General features: G+C 46.3%; 2 protein-coding genes across 6 annotated transcripts in view; one reads left to right on the top strand and one right to left on the bottom strand.

Moving 5' to 3' along the window:
- Nucleotides 1-9,761, bottom strand: part of TEN1 (TEN1 subunit of CST complex) — a 20,301-nt gene extending 10,540 nt beyond the window's left edge. The window contains exons 1-2 of one of the 2 annotated variants that reach the window (XM_054689550.1): nucleotides 9,739-9,761; nucleotides 1,000-1,134 (exon numbers count right to left, since the gene is read on the bottom strand). In XM_054689550.1, coding sequence (XP_054545525.1) covers nucleotides 1,000-1,088 — 89 coding nt within the window. In that variant the 5' untranslated portion in view covers nucleotides 1,089-1,134; nucleotides 9,739-9,761. Of the gene's footprint in view, nucleotides 1-999; nucleotides 1,135-9,228; nucleotides 9,286-9,738 lie in introns of those variants that run through there. The other variant, XM_037493617.2, reaches the window with a different exon arrangement.
- The window catches only part of ACOX1 (acyl-CoA oxidase 1), a 22,420-nt gene continuing 13,995 nt past the window's right edge, over nucleotides 9,433-17,857 (top strand). For 2 of the 4 annotated variants that reach the window (XM_037491447.2, XM_037491445.2), the window contains exons 1-2: nucleotides 11,835-13,811; nucleotides 14,476-14,636. In XM_037491447.2, coding sequence (XP_037347344.1) covers nucleotides 13,780-13,811; nucleotides 14,476-14,636 — 193 coding nt within the window. In that variant the 5' untranslated portion in view covers nucleotides 11,835-13,779. Of the gene's footprint in view, nucleotides 9,566-9,769; nucleotides 9,930-11,834; nucleotides 13,812-14,475; nucleotides 14,637-17,857 lie in introns of those variants that run through there. The other 2 variants (XM_037491444.2, XM_037491443.2) reach the window with 2 other exon arrangements.

Raw genomic sequence — 17,857 nt, 5'->3', positions numbered from 1 at the left:
TTGGTTAAATAAACAGATATTTTTAAAAATTATGATGACTCTATACAATAAAATGAAAGGGATCTATTTAAAGTGATGATAAAACTCCAATATTTGGCGTAGAGCCAGGTCTACTAAATGCAATTAAGTAAATAAATGGTACAATATAATATAATAGGATCTCATCTAGCTTGAGATATTTCTCTATGTCCATATATACAGACTACTGCAGAAAGGACTGAGTGACAGCCAAGGATAGGTCACAAAAGGCCTGTAGCTTTCTCTTTGCTCGCTATTGGATGGCCCATTGACTGATTTTGAGATTCATCCACACTGTGTAATACTGCCATAGTTAATCCCTTTTTATTGCTGAACAGTATTCCACTGTATGGCTCTTCCACCATCTTGTGAGAACCCTCAATTAGTCCCCAGGAAGGAACCTATATTTTTAGAAATCAGTCTTCTTGACAAGAGCTGGTACTGACCTGCCAAAGATATGAATGAGTCACCTTGGAAGCGGGTCCTTCCCACTCAGTCCCTCCTTCAGGTGTTGGCAGTTCTAACCAACTTCTGACTGCAAACTTGTAAGTGAGTCTGAGCCAGAACCACCCAGTCAAGCTGCTCCCAAATTCCTGACCCACATAGTAATTAAATAAACTATTAAATGATAAGCATTTGTTCTCATTTTAAGCCACTATCTTTGGGGTAATTTGTTACACAGCAATAGGTGACTAACAGATGCATTACATATGTTGTGTGTATCTACCACGTGGCTGTCTGTACATACGTGCACGAAAATGTGGGTAAAGCAATCAGCGGGCTGTCAGACAGTGGGGTCACCAGGGACTTTTGCTTGCCCTTTTCACACCTTTGCGATTGTTTGCATTTTTACAATGAAGACATTATTTTGTTTGCATTTTCAAAACATCTAGATAAATGTAACATAAAATGATTTCATTTGCTATTGTTGGGTTTAGGTAAAGTCATTTAAATATCCCCCCACATACAAAACATTCTCACCGGCCAAATGTTCGCAGAGAGGCTCCCTCGGGAACATGGCCGGCGCTGACCTCCCAGGGGAAGTAATAGATGCCAGGTGTGGGCAGCATCCTTGGCTCCTCTCACCAAATAGCTGAGATGGATTTTTGGAGACTCCTGCAAATCAAGCAGACAGAGATTAGCAGATGTCTGGGACCAGCCACTTCTGAAGGCCTAGTTCCAGTGCTGGGTGTCTTCAAATTTTTTAAAATCGTTTTGATGGCTGTGCATTCACATATTTTGTTAAAAACTATTAAAAAAAAAAAAGTTGGGTATCCCCAATGGCGCAGGGGTTAAAGTCTCAGCACTATCAAGCACTATTGCCAGCCACTGTGACCTGAGTTAGATCCCCAGCCAGGGAGCTGACCCACACAGTGCAGCAGACCTCTCCTGTCTCCCCGCTGCTCCCCGCAGCGGGGAGTATTTCGGTCAGTCTGCCTGTTCTGCTCCCCACTCTGTCTGTGGTGAATCCTTTCATACCCTCCCTCCGCACCTCTGGCCTACACCCCAGTTCTTGTATGCATAAATACATAAATCTTTAAAAAAAATTTATATAATAACAATCACTGCAACATTCACTAGGCATTTTAAGAAGACAAGAGTTTACACACCCTCAGAGCACAAGATCTCCAGGGCACACTAGCGGGGACTAGAAAGGTGAGGGTGTGGGTATGGCCTGCAGGCATTTGTGTGTATGTGTAGGGTAAAGAAAATGTCAGGCTTTTCTGCCCTTCCGCCATCAGGATAGATGATGGATCCTTGTCCTGAATGCATGCCTGATGGCGGCACCTGGAATAGGGTGTGGGCATAGGTAGATGGGATTCAGCTGAGTTAAGACTGTGCTTTTAAGGGCGGCATCACGGGGATGCCAGAAGCAGCAGCAGCAGCAGCAGAAGTCGAAGCAGAAGCCGAGAAGCAGCCAAGAAGCAGCAGAACGAACGCCAGAGAGTCCAGATAGAGTGAAGACTTGCTGGGGGGCTGGGAGGCCTGCCAGCACCCCTGCCTGCCATATGCCGGGTGAACCCCAAATAAAAAACCTGCAAAACTACTGAGGACTCTGACTCCTCCATTACCCGGTCTGCATGGGATCAGAAAACCTGCACTGTGGTCAATTCTGCCTTACAGTATGTTTGTGTGTACATGAGAAAGAACAGTCCAGAACACAAGGAGCCTGTAGGGTAAGGAAAACTGTCAGGCTTTTCTGCCCTCCTGTCATCAGGATAGATGATGGATCCTTGCGGTCCTGAATGCATGCCTGATGGCAGACACCTGGAATTAGGGTGTGGGCATAGGTAGATGGGATTCACCTGGGCTAAGACTGGGCTTTTAAGGACGGCATCATGAGGACGCCAGAAGAAGCCAAGAAGCCGAAACAGAAGCCGAGAGAGAAGCAAGAGAAGCAGAAGCTGAGAGAAGGCTGGAGAGCCCAGAGTGAAGACCTGCTGGGGGCCCGGGAGGCCTGCCAGCCTCCCGGGCCCCCAGCACCCCTGCCTGCCATATACCTGGTGAACCCCAATAAAAGACCTGCAAAACCTGCAAAAACCACTGAGGACCCTGACTCCTCCTTTACCTGGTCTGCTGGATCATAGAAAACCTGCACTGTGGCCATTCCTGGCCCTTTACAGAGTCCCTTGTGGAAAGTGTTAAGGACTGCAGGGCCTCAGGAGTAATTGTTCAGTGACAAAGCCTAAAGGTGACAGCCTTCACCTGTTTCTTGCTAGGACAGCAAGCAGAGGCAGAACAAAGAAAGCGACCACGAGAGAGCCCCAAGCAAGGCCTCTGCAGAAACCAGATGACAGAGCATTTGCCCACAATGAAGGTAAGCTAGAATCTTGCACAATTGGGCTCCTCGTCCCCAGGAAGACGTCATGGACTGTAGGTCATTGTTCAGTGATCATCCCAGGACAGAGTGTCCAGAACAGGTTTGGCTGGTGTGACGGGAGCACTGGCCAAGGTCAGCAGCATCCTCTACCCCAAAGAGCAGGTGTTCCTCACAGCCGAGACCAGGGAGAAGCCACTTCGATCACCAGAAATGAGATAGCCCTCATGCTATCTTCGGCATGAGGCAAATAAATAAACAAAATAACAAGAAACAGCCAAGAGAAGAAAGAAATGTAGTTCTTGTTTGGGGTGATGGAGACAGTCCTGCCCAATCTAGCAAAAAGTTGAAGCTTCAGAATCTTGAAAAATAATTTTTCTACTCTCAAGGGCCACATATATTACAGGCTAAGCTGTTGGTAACTACATCACCAAATTTGTTTTTATTTAAATTATCTTGCAGTAGAGCTCTTTGGGGGCCTACACGTCTGTAAATTTTCACTTCATGAACTGTTTTCAAACAAAAGTTATGATGTATTTATTAAGGCGTTTCTGTGAAATCGGGCAGAGCTGGCTCAGTAAATTATTATTTGTACATTATCACACATGCAAGAAAGTTTTTAAGGAGATATAGCAAGACAGGCTCCTCTGGTGGCTCAACTGGATTTCAAATAATCTCTTTCAAAATCTAAGCCGTGGTGTAACCTGCCAATCAGCTCCTTTTAATTACCAAGGCAGAAATCCACTTCTGGGATTAAAATCCATGGTATGAACAAGAGAAAAATTCCGGGAAGCTTGTAAATACTATACAGAAAGGATCATAAACCAATCTGACTCTCTTTTTCTCTTAAGCAATTGCCAAGGTTTCTGTAAGAAGACTGAAGGTCAGAGGAGGAACATCTGATGACCAAGCTGTAGTTTTTATCAGCTTTGGGTTTGTTGTTGGGTTGGTTTGTTGTTCAGAAAGAAGAACCTTGATGGCAGATGTTAACCATTCGGCAATCAGAATAGACCACTGATTCTCACTACAGGATGTAGCGTGGGAGAAGCCAGATGGAAGACATGCAGGGTATTGGGAAGGGGCGTCCATGCTCTCTCCCAGAATCTCCACGCTCTCACCAACCTGGAAGTAGGTCACTGAGTCCTCTTTTTTTTTTTTTTTTTTTATAGAGGCATCCTTTATTTATTTATTTATTTATTTAGTTTGTTTGTTTGTTTTTTGTTTATACATCACTGGGTACAGTCAGAAGCGCGGGAGGGTGAGAGAATTCACCAGAGCCAGAGCGGGGAGCAGAGCAGGCAGAAGGACAGAAGTACACTGCTGAGGGGAGCAGCGGGCGGCAGGAGAGGTCTGCGCACCATGTGGGACCCTCCTCCGGTGGCCGGGGAGCAGCCGGGGATCGAGCCGGTGCCACAGAGGCCGCGGGCAGCTTCGCAGCCCAGCGCTCAACTGCTGCGCCACCAGGGAGGCCCCCTGTTTCCAATTTTAAATGTAATCTCAACCAAATGAATTTTACAGTGACCAAATAAAAGGATTATTTCATTATGCCTTTGAAAGTTTTGCAACTGCAGAGTAAAAACGTGTTTAGGAACGATCTTTCAGTGTTGGCTGGAAATATTGGGTAAAGGTTTGATGAGGACCAGGATACTGACATGGTCTCCGCATGTCTCCCCACTAATTATTTATTAACGGCAATGGGAAAGGGGTTCTCTTTGCAGTGAGGAAACTTGGCAAATGCAACCTTCGTGGACCTCTTTACAGGACAGAGTGAGGATGCTTCATTTTTGTGCTATCCCTGCAAAAACTGCACAATCTGAACCTAATCACGAAGAAATGTCAGACTAATTTGAGGGACAGTCTACAAAACAACTGACTTTACACAGAAGACGAAGAAATCACTCCAGTTAAGAGACTAAAGCAACAGGCTTCAGTCATGGGTTGAATTGTGACGCTGTTCCCCCTCCCCCCAAGAAATATGTCAGAGCCCTAACCCCAGCACCTTCACAATGTGACTTGTTTGGAGAGAAGGTCTTTACAGAGGAAACCAAGTTAAAATGATGTCATCAGGGTGACTGGACAGAGACACACACCGGGAGAAGGCGTGTGAGGATGAAGGCAGATAGAGCGTGAAAGGTACGGACTGGTAGGTCAAGGAATGCCGATTCCCAGCAGATTATCAGAAACTATGAAGAGAGACATGAAGCAGACGCCCCCTAGAATGAACCAACCCTGCCTACAGATCTTGACCTTGGCCCTTGGCTTCCAGAATGGTGGGGCAATCTGTTTCTGTTGTCAGACCACTGACTACCGGAGCCTGTGGTCCTCGGTGCAGGCACCCGCACAGAGTAACGCAGCTAAAGGTGCTTGCGAGTAGTGGACGGGATCTTGTTTGGGAGAAGCAACTGTGATAGAGGACATTATGGGAAAACTGTAAATCCATGCAAAGGTTTGTACATTTCTGCAGCAACAGTAAACTCCCATTGAAGGGTGCTCAAGAGGCGAGACCGACACAGGTGGACTACGTTTTAAGCGGAACTGACTCCCATGGCTTGAGTACGATGCCCAGCTGGCCTCTGCCCCATCTTTTTTTTTTTTTTATTTATTTATACAAGCACTGGGTACAGTCAGAAGCGCGGGAGGGTGAGAGAATCCACCAGAGCCAGAGCGGGGAGCAGAGCAGGCAGAAGGACCGAGGTACACTGCTGAGGGGAGCAGCGGGCGGCAGGAGAGGTCTGCGCGCCATGCGGGACCCTCCTCCGGTGGCCTGGCCGGGGAGCAGCCGGGGATCAAGCCGGTGCCACAGAGGGTGCGGGCAGCTTCGCAACCCAGCGCTCAACCGCTGCGCCACCGGGGAGGCCCTCGCCCCATCTTTCCTTATGTCACCCCCTCTCTCATGGCTTCTTTTCTACCACAAATTTCTGTCGGTCCTATCTCAAATACAGATTGAATCTATCCACTCCGTCTCCAAGGTGACCACCCACATCCAAGTCTCCATCAATTTGTCCATTCTCTTCAAATCAACTGGATTGATATCTTAAATACATAGTATGGGCCATCCTGCTGGCACAGGGGTTAAAGTCTGAGCGCTATTAAGCTATCCCTGCCATGGCCTGCATTTGAACCAGGCCAGAGACCCACATGGCGCAGCAGACCTCTCCTGTCTCGCCTGCTGCTCCCCTCAGCAGTGTATTTCAGTAGACACACCTATTTTGTTCCCCACTGTCTCTGGTGAATCCTCTCACCTTCTGCACCTCTGACCTACACCCCAGTTCTTGTATGAAAATAAATAAATCTTTAAAAAAAAAAAAGACATTTCAGTAATGGTAAATTCCAGATGATAAGAAATTCCACATGAAAAATGAACTTTTTCAACAAATTGAAAAAATGGGGGCCTCCCCGGTGGCGCAGTGGTTGAGCGCTGGGTTGCGAAGCTGCCCGCAGCCTCTGCAGCGCTGGGGTTCGATCCCGGCTGCTCCCCGGCCACCGGAGGAGGGTCCCGCATGGCGCGCAGACCTCTCCTGCCGCCCGCTGCTCCCCTCAGCAGTGTGCTTCGTCACTCTGCCTGCTCTGCTCCCTGCTCTGGCTCTGGTGAATCCTCTCACCCTCCCGTGCTTCTGACTGTACCCAGTGCTTGTGTAAATAAATAAATAAATCTTTTTTTTTTAAATAAATAAATAAATAAATTGAAGAAATGTAAGCTTCTCAGCCAACTTTACTGTGGGGATCTTGGCTGAAGACTGATTGGAGCAAACCAACTGTAGACAATTTGTTAAGAAGCAACATTTCCAAGTGTGACAATAATACTGTGATTATATTTGATAGCTTAAAGATGCATATTAAGATTCTTTGTGAGTAACAGAGGATTTACTTAAAATTAATGCGGGTAGAACTATAGCTGACATTTGTTGAACTGGAGACAAGTATATGGAATTCACTGTATCATTCTACCTTTGCACAGGTTTGAAGATTTCCATAAAATGTCTGAACGTGAATCAGACTGCACAATCCCCCTGAAAATCTATTCAAGGCTTCCCATTATAACTACAAAATTGAAAGCCTCTACCTTGACCTTTATGTCGCATGAGGTCTACACCTGGCTTAGCTTTCTTCCTCCTTTGCCTTCCCCTCCCCTCAGGACAGTCCGTGCTTTCCCTCAGGTTGGAACAGTCCTCTCCAGACCATCCCACGGCTGCTTCTCTTTTCTTATTCAGGTCCAGCTCATCTACCTCCTCCCTGTGCACCCCATTTAAAACTGCCTTCTCCACCATCCCATCATGCCATCCCCTCATCATGATTTATTTTCTTCATGGAAACTTACTAAAAGGATAGAATTTCATATAGTGTGATTTGCTTACTGGTTTAGTATCTACGCCTCCCACTAGCCTACCAGCTCCAGGAGGGCAAGGATTCTGCATTATTCCTTCAGTGTATCCCTTGCACCTAACACAGCACCTGGGACATTATTAAATGACTGACTGGATGAATGTATTTATGGGGAGTGAAAACCAAAACCATCTAGAGCCACACTAGCCTGCACACAGAAACACTAAGCCACACCTTATTACCTGCCGTTAAGGAGACTTTCTGGTCCTGTGCCTTCATTTGCTTTTTTTGTATCTCCTGACTGTCCAGTCCAGGCAAATGGTTTGAATGTCAGCATCCAGAATGACCACTGAAACTCTCTCAGTTCCTTCAACTTTGTTTCCACCAATTTTTACAGTGGTTCGTACCCAATCCTAATCAAGACCCCAAACTGATAAAACCCCTCCTTAAACCAAACTTCTAATTCTCCACAAATTAAGGCCTTACCGTCTCCTAAGACACTGTGAAATCTTCACAAGTCATGTTCTCCCTTACCTGAGTAAGCACTCAACTCAGCTTTTTCTCAACAGTATTTGAAGAGCTAGCTTTTGACAAGAGGAATGAAATCCAAACATAGTAGCACAACTATATGTTTTAATGGCTGGGGTCACTGAGTGCAGCCATCAGTTACAGGTATATTGGAGCAGAGATAAGCAATGATGGTAATCTGCGTAGTGTAGGTTATCTTTTTTCTTTAAATTTATTTATGCATACAAAAACCGGAGTACAGGCCAGATGTACTCCGAGGATTCACCAGAGGATTCACCAGAGACAGGCAGACCGACTCAAACACACTGCTGAGCAGAGCAGGGGGCAGGACAGGGGAGGTCTGCTGCTCATGTGGGTAGCTCTCTGGCCGTTGGGATGAATTCGTGCTGCAGAGGCTGTGGACAGCTTCACAGGTTGCATCCCAACCCCCTGCGCCACCAGGGAGGCGCTATTGTGGGTTACCTTGCATTCTTTTAAGTCACATTAAAATGCTCTAAGGTTTTTGGCACTCCTTTAAATTTTGCACAGGAAGTGAATGCCTCACAGCCCTTATCTAAGAATTGCCGCATTAAGGAACACTACCAGGCCTACAGGTTAAAAAACCAGGGGATTAAATGTTGTAACTAGGAAGAGATAAAGGGGAAGCAATAGCTTCACCCCCCTGTGTTGGACTGATGGTAACTAAATTGACCCAATCAAGAAAGAGCACATAGGTAGTTTACCAAGGAATTCTTTAGAAATCAGAACTAGAAGTTCAGCCGCTTAAATGTGGCTGCCTCTGAGGATGGGGAATTTGCTAGTTATTGCAAATTCTTCTATACTAATCTTTTCACTGGAAGATTTTGTTAGTTTACAGCACTGGATGTGACTTGGGGGTATATTCACACCTCTTCAGCTGGGAGTTGAAAAACCACGCCCGCACGGGACACCCACCATCTTCCTAGGGGTCCCCGCGACCCTTTGCTTCCCTCCCCCTCCACCAGGTTTTTGAACGTGTGCATTTACGACTTCGACGCCTGTGAAAATAAAGAAGTCCGGAGCCCCAGACCTCGAAGCACACAGGCCGCCGGCCTCATTCCTCGCGCCGCGCCCACCCCATAAACTTGGGGCGCGCCCGCACGCCCACCACCCACGCGGCCCAGGCCTCGGGCAGCAAAGACACAGTTATCTTAACAAGAGATAACTGGAGACGCTCCCCTTGTGACTTTCGTCCCAGACCCTCGCCCCCACCCTTTTGGGAGGGTCTCGGAAGTGGGAGGACCCCCCCACTCAGGCCCCTGAAGGTCCTTCTCCCTCTCACTTCCGGGGAGGCCCCTGCGCGCGCCGGAAGAGGCGGGGCGAACGAGCCCCCCCGGCGCAGGCGCAATCCTCCTCGGCCGCGCGGCCCCGCCCCCTGCACGCACTCCACGCTTCCCGGCCCCGCCCGTCGCCCGAGCGCGGCGCCGGCCTGGGGCTTTCTGTCCGCGCCGCGTGACCACGTAGCGGGCCGCGCTCCTCCCCGCGCCCGCGCCCGCGCCCGCGCCCGCCGGCCGCGCCCGCACCTGCTTCCGGGGTCCGCCGGCCGAGAGCAGGGCCCGCCCGCCCGCGGCCGCGGGGTCTCGGCGCTCTCGCGGGCGCCGCCTCCGCCTCGCCCCGGGGTCACGCGCCCAGGCCGCGGCGGGGAAGGGGCGGGCCCGGCGCGGGGCGGGGCTCGGCGCCGCGGCTGCTCTTAGGGCCGGGCCCGCGCCGCGGCCGGGACTCCCGTCGTCGCTGTCACCGCCGCCGCCGCCATGAACCCCGACCTGCGCAGGGAGCGGGCCGCCGCCAGCTTCGACCCCGAGCTGCTCACCCACGTCCTGGACGGCGGCCCCGAGAGGACCCGGCGCCGCCGAGAGATCGGTGAGGGCGGGGGGCGCCGCGGGCCGTAGGCCGCAGCCTCTCGTCCCGCGCGGGGGGCGCGGGGACCCCGACTTCCAGGGGCGGCCTGGAGCTGGGGAGCGGGGCGTGAGGGGGGCGCCCTTCCCGGGGAGGGGCTGTGCCCCAGACGGAGCCCGCCGCGGCCGAGCCCTGACCTGCTTTCCCGGCTGCCCTTGATCCCCTCAGAGAACGTGGTTCTGAAGGACCCCGACTTCCAGCACGAGAACGTCAACTTCCTCTCCCGCAGCCAGCGGTACGATCTGGCTGTTCGGAAAAGCGCCACCATGGTGAGGAAGATGAGGGAGTTCGGCATCGCAGACCCCGACGAAATCATGTGGTTTAAAAAGTAAGTGTGCCCCGGGGAGAACGGCTGTCTCCGCCCGACTGTAGACCCCCCGTCTACGGCCCTGTCCTGGTGCTCGGCGTCTGAAGACTCCAACTGGCATATTTTCTCCCTATTTTGGAGTTACAGTGTGAGAAAAGTTGTGTTTACGTTTGTACGGTAAGTCTTTTGAAGGAATGTCATTTGTCGAACGCCGATCATGAAGGGGGGAGAGGCCGCAGTTTTTATTCCTAAGAATCCTACAAGTTCTTGCAGCTCAGGTGCCTAAATCCTGAATGACTTAAACGCAGAATGAATTTGTTCTTTGTAAGAAGGGAGGCCTGCTCAGTTTAGACGCTGAATTGGGAAGGATTTTTGTCAGTTGCAAGATCAAACATTTAAATATTGGTAGCAATGACAGGTGCTATTTTCATATTATCGTGTGTGAATCTGGAGTTTAAGACAATGGAAGAACACTAGTCCACCCTTAGAATGAATATGAAGAATTCTAAGAATCCAGCATTGTTGAAGCTGGTGGCAGTGTTTAAACGGCTCTCTTGTACCTCTGAGAACTCAAAAAGCATGCTTCGGTTGGTGTACTGAAAAAAAGGATCTCCGTTTTTCACACTATTCTGTTTTTATTGTGTTGTACTTTTTGATTCAAGATACAATCTGTACTTCTTGGTCCTTATCTAAATATGATGCAATCACACCATGTTAGTATCATTGGCCTATAATGTTTCTTATGTTTATCCCTGAGCATTTCCTCTTTTAGGTTTCTACATTTTAGAAGAACTCAGGTGTTTTAACCAATAAAGATTAAATGATACGAATAGGGTATATTCAGCAGCCAATGAAGCATGCCACAGGCACTGCCTTTATATTGCAGTAGTCCTGCTCTTATGCAGCTGCCTCTGGTGCTTTTGGTATCTAATTATTTTCTATCTAACCTGTTTATTTTCAAGATGAAATCATTTACTCCCACCCTTAGGTCCTTGGAACCCTTTTCCATGGTTTTACCTATAAACATACAATTTGGTTTTGGTAACCCAAATCAGTGCTTACTAGCTCTTTAATTTTTGAAGTTTTAACTCTTGCCTATGGGGATATTGGGGCAGGTAGAGTAACTCCTAGAAGTCTGTGGTTCTGAAAAGATAATAGAGGTAGAGTAACTCTTAGAAGACTGTTTCTTTAAAAAACAAGTTAAGGGCCTCCCCGGTGGCGCAGCGGTTGAGCGCTGGGTTGCGAAGCTGCCCGCGGCCTCTGCGGCACCGGTTCGATCCCCGGCTGCTCCCCGGCCACCGGAGGAGGGTCCCACATGGCGCACAGACCTCTCCTGCTGCCCGCTGCTCACCTCAGCAGTGTCCTTCGGTCCTTCTGCCTGCTCTGCTCCCCGCTCTGGCTCTGGTGAATTCTCTCACCCTCCCGCGCTTCTGACTGTACCCAGTGCTTGTATAAAACGAAAACAAACAAACAAACAAATAAATAAATTAAAAAAAAAAAAAGCCTCTATTTAAAAAAAAAAAATAAAAAACAAGTTAAGATTTTGTTCTTCCACAAAGTGGTACAAAAGAAAAGGCTTGTTTTGCTTTTTTTTTTTTTTTTTTTAAATAGAGGCATGTTTTTATTTATTTATTTGTTTGTTTGTTTTGTTTATACAAGCACTGGGTACAGTCAGAAGCGCGGGAGGGTGAGAGAGAATTAACCAGAGCCAGAGCGGGGAGCAGAGCAGGCAGAAGGACCGAAGTACACTGCTGAGGAGAGCAGCAGGTGGCAGGAGAGGCCTGCGCGCCATGTGGGACCCTCCTCTGGTGGCTGGGGAGCAGCCAGGGATTGAACTGGCGCTGCAGAGGCTGCGGGCAGCTTCGCAACCCAGCGCTCAACTGCTGTGCCACCGGGGAGGCCCTTGTTTTGCTTTTAAATGGTTGGTGTGGTGGGTTTCAGAGTTGGTTAGATTATTTCATAATCTTTAATATATAACCAGATTCCAGGCAGGTCACAGTGAAATAGGACAAAGTCCTTTATGTGGGTTAAAGATCAGTGGGCACCAGCCAGTAGTTTCGTGTATCATTTTTCATGCTTACAGACCTTGCTATTTGGTGAATATAATGTACAAGCTTTAACACACCCTTTGACAACCTTCCAGTGTCCCTACAGTATGACAGGAAAAGCAACTTAGGTTAGAGAGGAGATTGGGAATTAGCTGTAGCCCTTAACAGGGTGCTGCTGAGTCTGAACCCGGCGCTGATTGTAACTCACACTAAATGTATTATGCATCACGAAGAAAAAATTGCTGCCTGTTGACTCTTAATGCACCGTTCATTGTGAGGTGGATCAGATTTCTTAGATGCTAAAAATGAGGAGTTGATAAAATACAGTAGTATCTCTCTGGAGATTTTGGGCATTTGCTGGTCTCCTGTATACCCACTGCCCCTGTCACACAATGAAACTCATGGGAATATTTTGAAGTTCACTGAATGTTAACACTTTAAGATATTCCTCAACGTGAGCTACAAAAGATCTGCTCTTGCCAGTCCTTGAGAAAATAGGACCTCGTGTTTGGGGAATATAAAAGCTGATTTCCTAATCTCCTTTTCTATAATTTTACCTTTTAACTGTTCTGTTTACTTTGAAAAGAAAACTGTGACTTCTTAAAGGTAGTCTTAAATTTTAGTGACAGTCAAGGTTTTGTTTTCCTGGGGTTTTCAAGCTGATTCCTTGAACACCGCCTTTAGGAGGAATTAAACAATAGAAAACAGGCACTTGGCTTTTTTGTTCTTGAGTTGATTTTCAAGTGACCTCAGAAACATCTCAGCATGTCTAAGAACATTAAATAGGAGTAACTGATTTCCTAGAGTCACTTGTTTTCTGTCGACATCATTTCATAAACCCAGAGCACTTTACTGAGTTGCTCTCAGCCTTCTCGGGGGCATAGAATTGTCTCATGTTGCCATCATTCCTAACACCTGCTTTTATTTCTCAGAAGTTCGTCTGTGTTCACGTCCTGTTTTGATAAGAAGTGATTGTAAGGGAGGACTGCAGTGCACTTGGCCTTTGCGAGAGCTACTTCTCGGTGGTCTAACTCATAGGCCTCCCATTTCAGAGAGGCGGGTTGTGTCTGAACAGTGTGCTCTGCATCATGGCAGCTGTGAGCTGAGTTACTGGAAACTGATTAACTCACCTCTTCTGTGCTGCTTTCTCCTCTCCCTCATTCAGTTTAACATTTGGAAAAAAGTTAACATTTGCTAGTGGTATAAAAATGATAGAATCTCAGGGTTAAAAAGCATTTTCAATTCTAGTCCAGTCTTTCTTGGACTTTAACTCTTTCCTCGGCCCCCCTGAAAGGCCATCTTCCACCCCAGACCTATGCTTGAAAACCATCAACAGCAAAGAAAGCATTTTTCACTGAAGCCAATGAGCTGCCTTTGTTGACTTTTGCACATGACTTAGGGTACAACTGTTACTCTCTCTGGTGGAATCTGCAGTGGTTCCGTTAATTCTTTTCAACTGATAATAGACATTAATATTTAAGCACATGTAAAGAATTGTCACCAAGTATATTATGATTTGTGAAAGACAGGAAAGAAAATGGGCTAATTCATGTAGTACTTAGGAAATAAAACATTAAGATAATCTGTTGTGTTTACTATTGTTTTTTGTTTCTTTTAAGCTGGAGCAGTGGTGTCAGGGCCTTCCCCAGTGCGGATTGGCAGCCTACCTCATCTTGCCCGTAACTCGTGCTCTGCTGTTGAACAGACCAGGGTAGACTGCTGATGACACCACTTCCTGCCCAGACCCTTGAGGTCACGAAGATCAGTTCAACATATATCTTGTACTTTAAGCTCTCTACAGAGAGAATACAGAATGGACCTCCATGTCTGTAACAGTGGAACCAAGGCCAATAATGTGTGCAGTTTGTATTGTGACATTTCATGCATTTTGTTTTATCAGACGATAGTTGATGACTGAATTTCATGATGATTAGAGTTCATCTCAAGTCATGTTCAAAGACTTGAGTGATAAGTTCTTAACATTCTCACATTACTACTTTCCCATCTGTAGCCTCTGACAGCCTCTAGAGATGACAGCCTCAGTGCTTCTGCCCTGAAATATATATTTTTGATCTTGATTGTACAGTTATTTAGGAAGAGAGCGTCTGTAGGAGCTTTTGCTAGCAGCTCTATAAGTAGGCTGTGGAGTTCCTTTTGATCTCAGAACGAGTAAAACCTTAAAAAGCACACACTGCAAAATATCCGACCAATAACTAACACCAGCCCAACCAAAACCAAAAGGGTTTTTTGGGCTTAAAGCATGAGTAGAGTTTCCTTCTGGATGAGTGTAGGATTTAGAGAAGAATTCTCACCCCAAATTGACTAAGGGAGAGGAAGTACACTAGATCCTCTTAGGAGCAAAATGGCATTTAGGGGGCAAAATTTTACATTGAATTTCCTAAGAAAGCAGTTTCAGTTTTCCTGACCTTCATCCCCAGGGCCGCGCTGTTTGGCAAGGATGGGTGGCAGGACGCACTTTCGAGAGTAAGGCTGAGACCCTTTTCTTTTCTCTCCTGTAGACTACTTTTGGTCAATTTTCCGGAACCTGTGGGCCTCAATTACTCCATGTTTATTCCTACCTTGCTGAATCAGGGCACCACTGCTCAGCAAGAGAAATGGCTGCTTGCATCCAAAGAACTCCAGATAATTGGCACCTACGCCCAGACGGAATTGGGCCACGGTTAGTCCGCGTTTGCGAGGCAACGGGTCACCCACCTCAGGACTTCAGCTGAATGACCCCCAGCATTTGGCTTTGGTTCTGCTGCCACACACTTAGGATTTTGATTTTAAGTTGTTGAATCTTGAATAAAATTCAGCTTTTCATTTTTCTCATAGGTCGTCACCTCATAAACTGGCTTAGGATTCTGGCCTGAAACATCCTTCGTTATTTCTTAAAGCCGTTTACCATCGCAGCGTAGACCCCATTATAGGGGGTGTTGAGCAGCTTATAAAGATGAGGTTGAAAATATTCCAGAGCACCCCCTCCAAGATGTTGGTGTCTAATTTTTAAAGACTGTTGGAAATGCTTGAGCGTATTACTGCATCAGCAATATCTGGAAGTTGCCATGTTTTAATGAACTTAAATATGAGTGTTTTAATGGGGATAGAGGATGAGAGCAGTTAGGTGTCTTACTCTCTCATTACCCACTAGTGGGCTTAGAGGGTGGGGCTCCCGGGGGAGTCCATGATTCTCTTTGATTCCAGTAACATTTTATACACTTTCCCTATACATGTCTGTGGACTCTTGGTTAAATTGTTCATAAAATGACTACTTTCAAAAACTTTTATGCAAGTTTCCTTCGCAAGGAAAAGGCCATAGACAGGTTTGAGCATCTTGAATTTGAACTGCCAGGCTCACTCCTAATTATTATAATAATTCCATTATGCAAATAAAGGCAAGCAGAGAAGGGCAAGAGAAGGGAGGCACAGACCAGAAAAGTGGAGCTTCAGTGTTTGATTTGGTGCGGTTTTGTGAACTGGTATAGGGCAGTGTTCTCTATCATAATCCCGAGCGGAGAGTAGATTCTGATCCTGAATCTTGGAGTTATGAACACCTGAGACTTAACTTTCGCTTCAGGACGGCAGATACTGAAATACTGAGCCTGAAGAAAGTGTCCTAAGGGAAGGAAGGTTCTATTCATACTGCACTTGTCCTCTGGCGGAGAGAGATGCGTGCATAGGGAAAGGGATCTTGAAATAACATGAGGTGCACAGCCATTTTCATTGTAGTAGGCATTGTAATATTGATTTGACATAGTGTTGCTCATAGGCTGAAGTGTAAGCTACTCTGAGGCCAACTGGGTCTGGATATGGTACTCTCTCTTGTTGGTCTAATCCTTCTGCCTCTAATTATAAAGTACATTGCAAATTTATGTGTTTAATTCTGAAACTTTGGAACATTGGCTAGTCAACCATGATTATCTGAAAGATAAAAATTATGTAAAGATTCTCACAGAGGCCCTCCCTGGTGGCCTAGGGGTTAAGTCTCTGTAATCACCACTGTGGCCTGATCCCTGGCCAGGAAGCTGACCCACATGGTGCAGCAGACCTCTCCTGTCTCCCCACTGCTCCCTTCAACAGTGTATTTCAGTAGATCCTCCTGTTCTGCTCCCCACTCTGTTTCTGATGAATCTTCTCACCCCCCCCCCATACATCTGGTCTATACCCCAGTTCTACACCCAAAAAAAAAAAGGTTCTCACAGAATTGGCTTTAACTTTGACTTTGGGATTCTTTGACGTTTCCATAGCCACTAAGATTGAAGAGACTCAGTATTAATCAGGCTTCTTCTAGTGCCCCAGGAACCTTAGAATCCACTCACCTGCAGAAAGTTTCCATTACCACTTTTCTGTTTTCCAGAATGTGTCTTCCATCCTCTACACTCATACCTGTCTCTGTAGGCATATGACTCCCAACACATTCTGATATGGTCTGTGTGTCTTAGCTAGAGGCAGAGGCCTGGACAGAGGCCATTTCTGGGATCAGAGGCACAGCCTGGAAAACCTGGCCAGGAGTTGGTTATTCTGTCCATGCATTTCTCCACGTCACAGGCCAGGTGGTTGTTTGGTCTTCACAGATTTTTGATCATTTCACATTCTAGGCACCTCATAAGGAGCCTTCTGGCCTTGTTTTGTGTTATCACTGCTAGTAGCGCTACTGTCACTGCTTAGGAAAGTCGAGCATGTGTATGTCACTGTTCTTCCAGATGATGCAGTAGTTTTGCAAATCCCCATCACTAATGCTCTAGTAGGAAATAAAGCACCTTCTTTCTTTGAAACTTGAAAAATCCACCATAGACTCCATTTTCATAAGTCACTGCTTTCTCTTCCCCTGCCTCTTCGTGCTTCCATCTCCCAATAGTCTCCTGTCTTCTCGTCTGCCCTGAATGACTCTCTTTACTGCCTGGGCTATTCTAATTTCCCACTGTTACTAATGACCATGAAAACGCCTATAAACATCTTTACAAAGACTGTGTTCCTTGAGGTTATGCCTTTGCATTATGTTTGTCAGGAGTGGATTACTGCATTGAAGGTAATGCATATTGGGTAACTTCTGTTACGGAGTTCAAGATTTTTCTTGAAACATTTAACCAGTTTATGACATATTGAGCAACTTCTTAGTGTACTGGTGTCTCCATAGCCCCATCAACATGGTTACTTGAATTTCTTTTTCCTACTTAAATATACTAAGAGTTAGGTTTAATTTTCCAGTCCTAGAGAACCTGGGTGTCAGTACTCGGGTTGGCTTACAGTCTGTGTGACCTGTGTGTAAGCGATGTTTAGTAAATAGGATTAGTTTGTTGGTCTGATAGAATTATGTCGTATCCTTGCAGTATTTGCTGTTGCCTTCTGTTTTGTTTAACATTTTGGCCTTATGTATTCAATACATCCTTCTCTAAATAGGACTAGATTTTCTTTTCCCCAAATCTCAGATAATGATCTTACATTTTCTTGCCTTTTTTTTTTTTTTTGGTTTGGGCTATGTTTAATGCGTTGACTTGTATGGGATGCAGAATGACAAGTGTTTATTAACTAGTTTGTTCATTGTTCTTGTTTTAATATGCTTTCCGATTTGTCTTAGAGTTTTATAATTTTCCATCTATTTCTGGAACTTAAAATTCATCCCCTTGATTTGTTCTTTGTTTTTCTCCTAACATAAACTTTGGCTAGCGGTTGCTTTATAAGAGAGTTTAAAATCTGACAAGCCTAACACTATTATTGTTACATTTAAATATATGTTTGGTGTTCTTGCATACTCTTCTAGATGAATTCTGATCCCAGTTTGTCAAGTTCTAAAATAAATTCTACAGGGATTTGAAAGTTATTTTACATTACATACATATATTTTCCCAAGAAGTATTATCTTTTAGTCCTCTCTGCCAGGAACTAGACATTTCTTTCCTG

The sequence above is a fragment of the Talpa occidentalis genome, unplaced genomic scaffold (assembly GCF_014898055.3).
Source record: "Talpa occidentalis isolate TD23 unplaced genomic scaffold, MPIMG_talOcc4v2.1 talOcc4.7, whole genome shotgun sequence".
Taxonomy (NCBI): Eukaryota; Metazoa; Chordata; class Mammalia; order Eulipotyphla; family Talpidae; genus Talpa; species Talpa occidentalis.
This window is presented reverse-complemented; position numbering and strand designations above follow the sequence as displayed.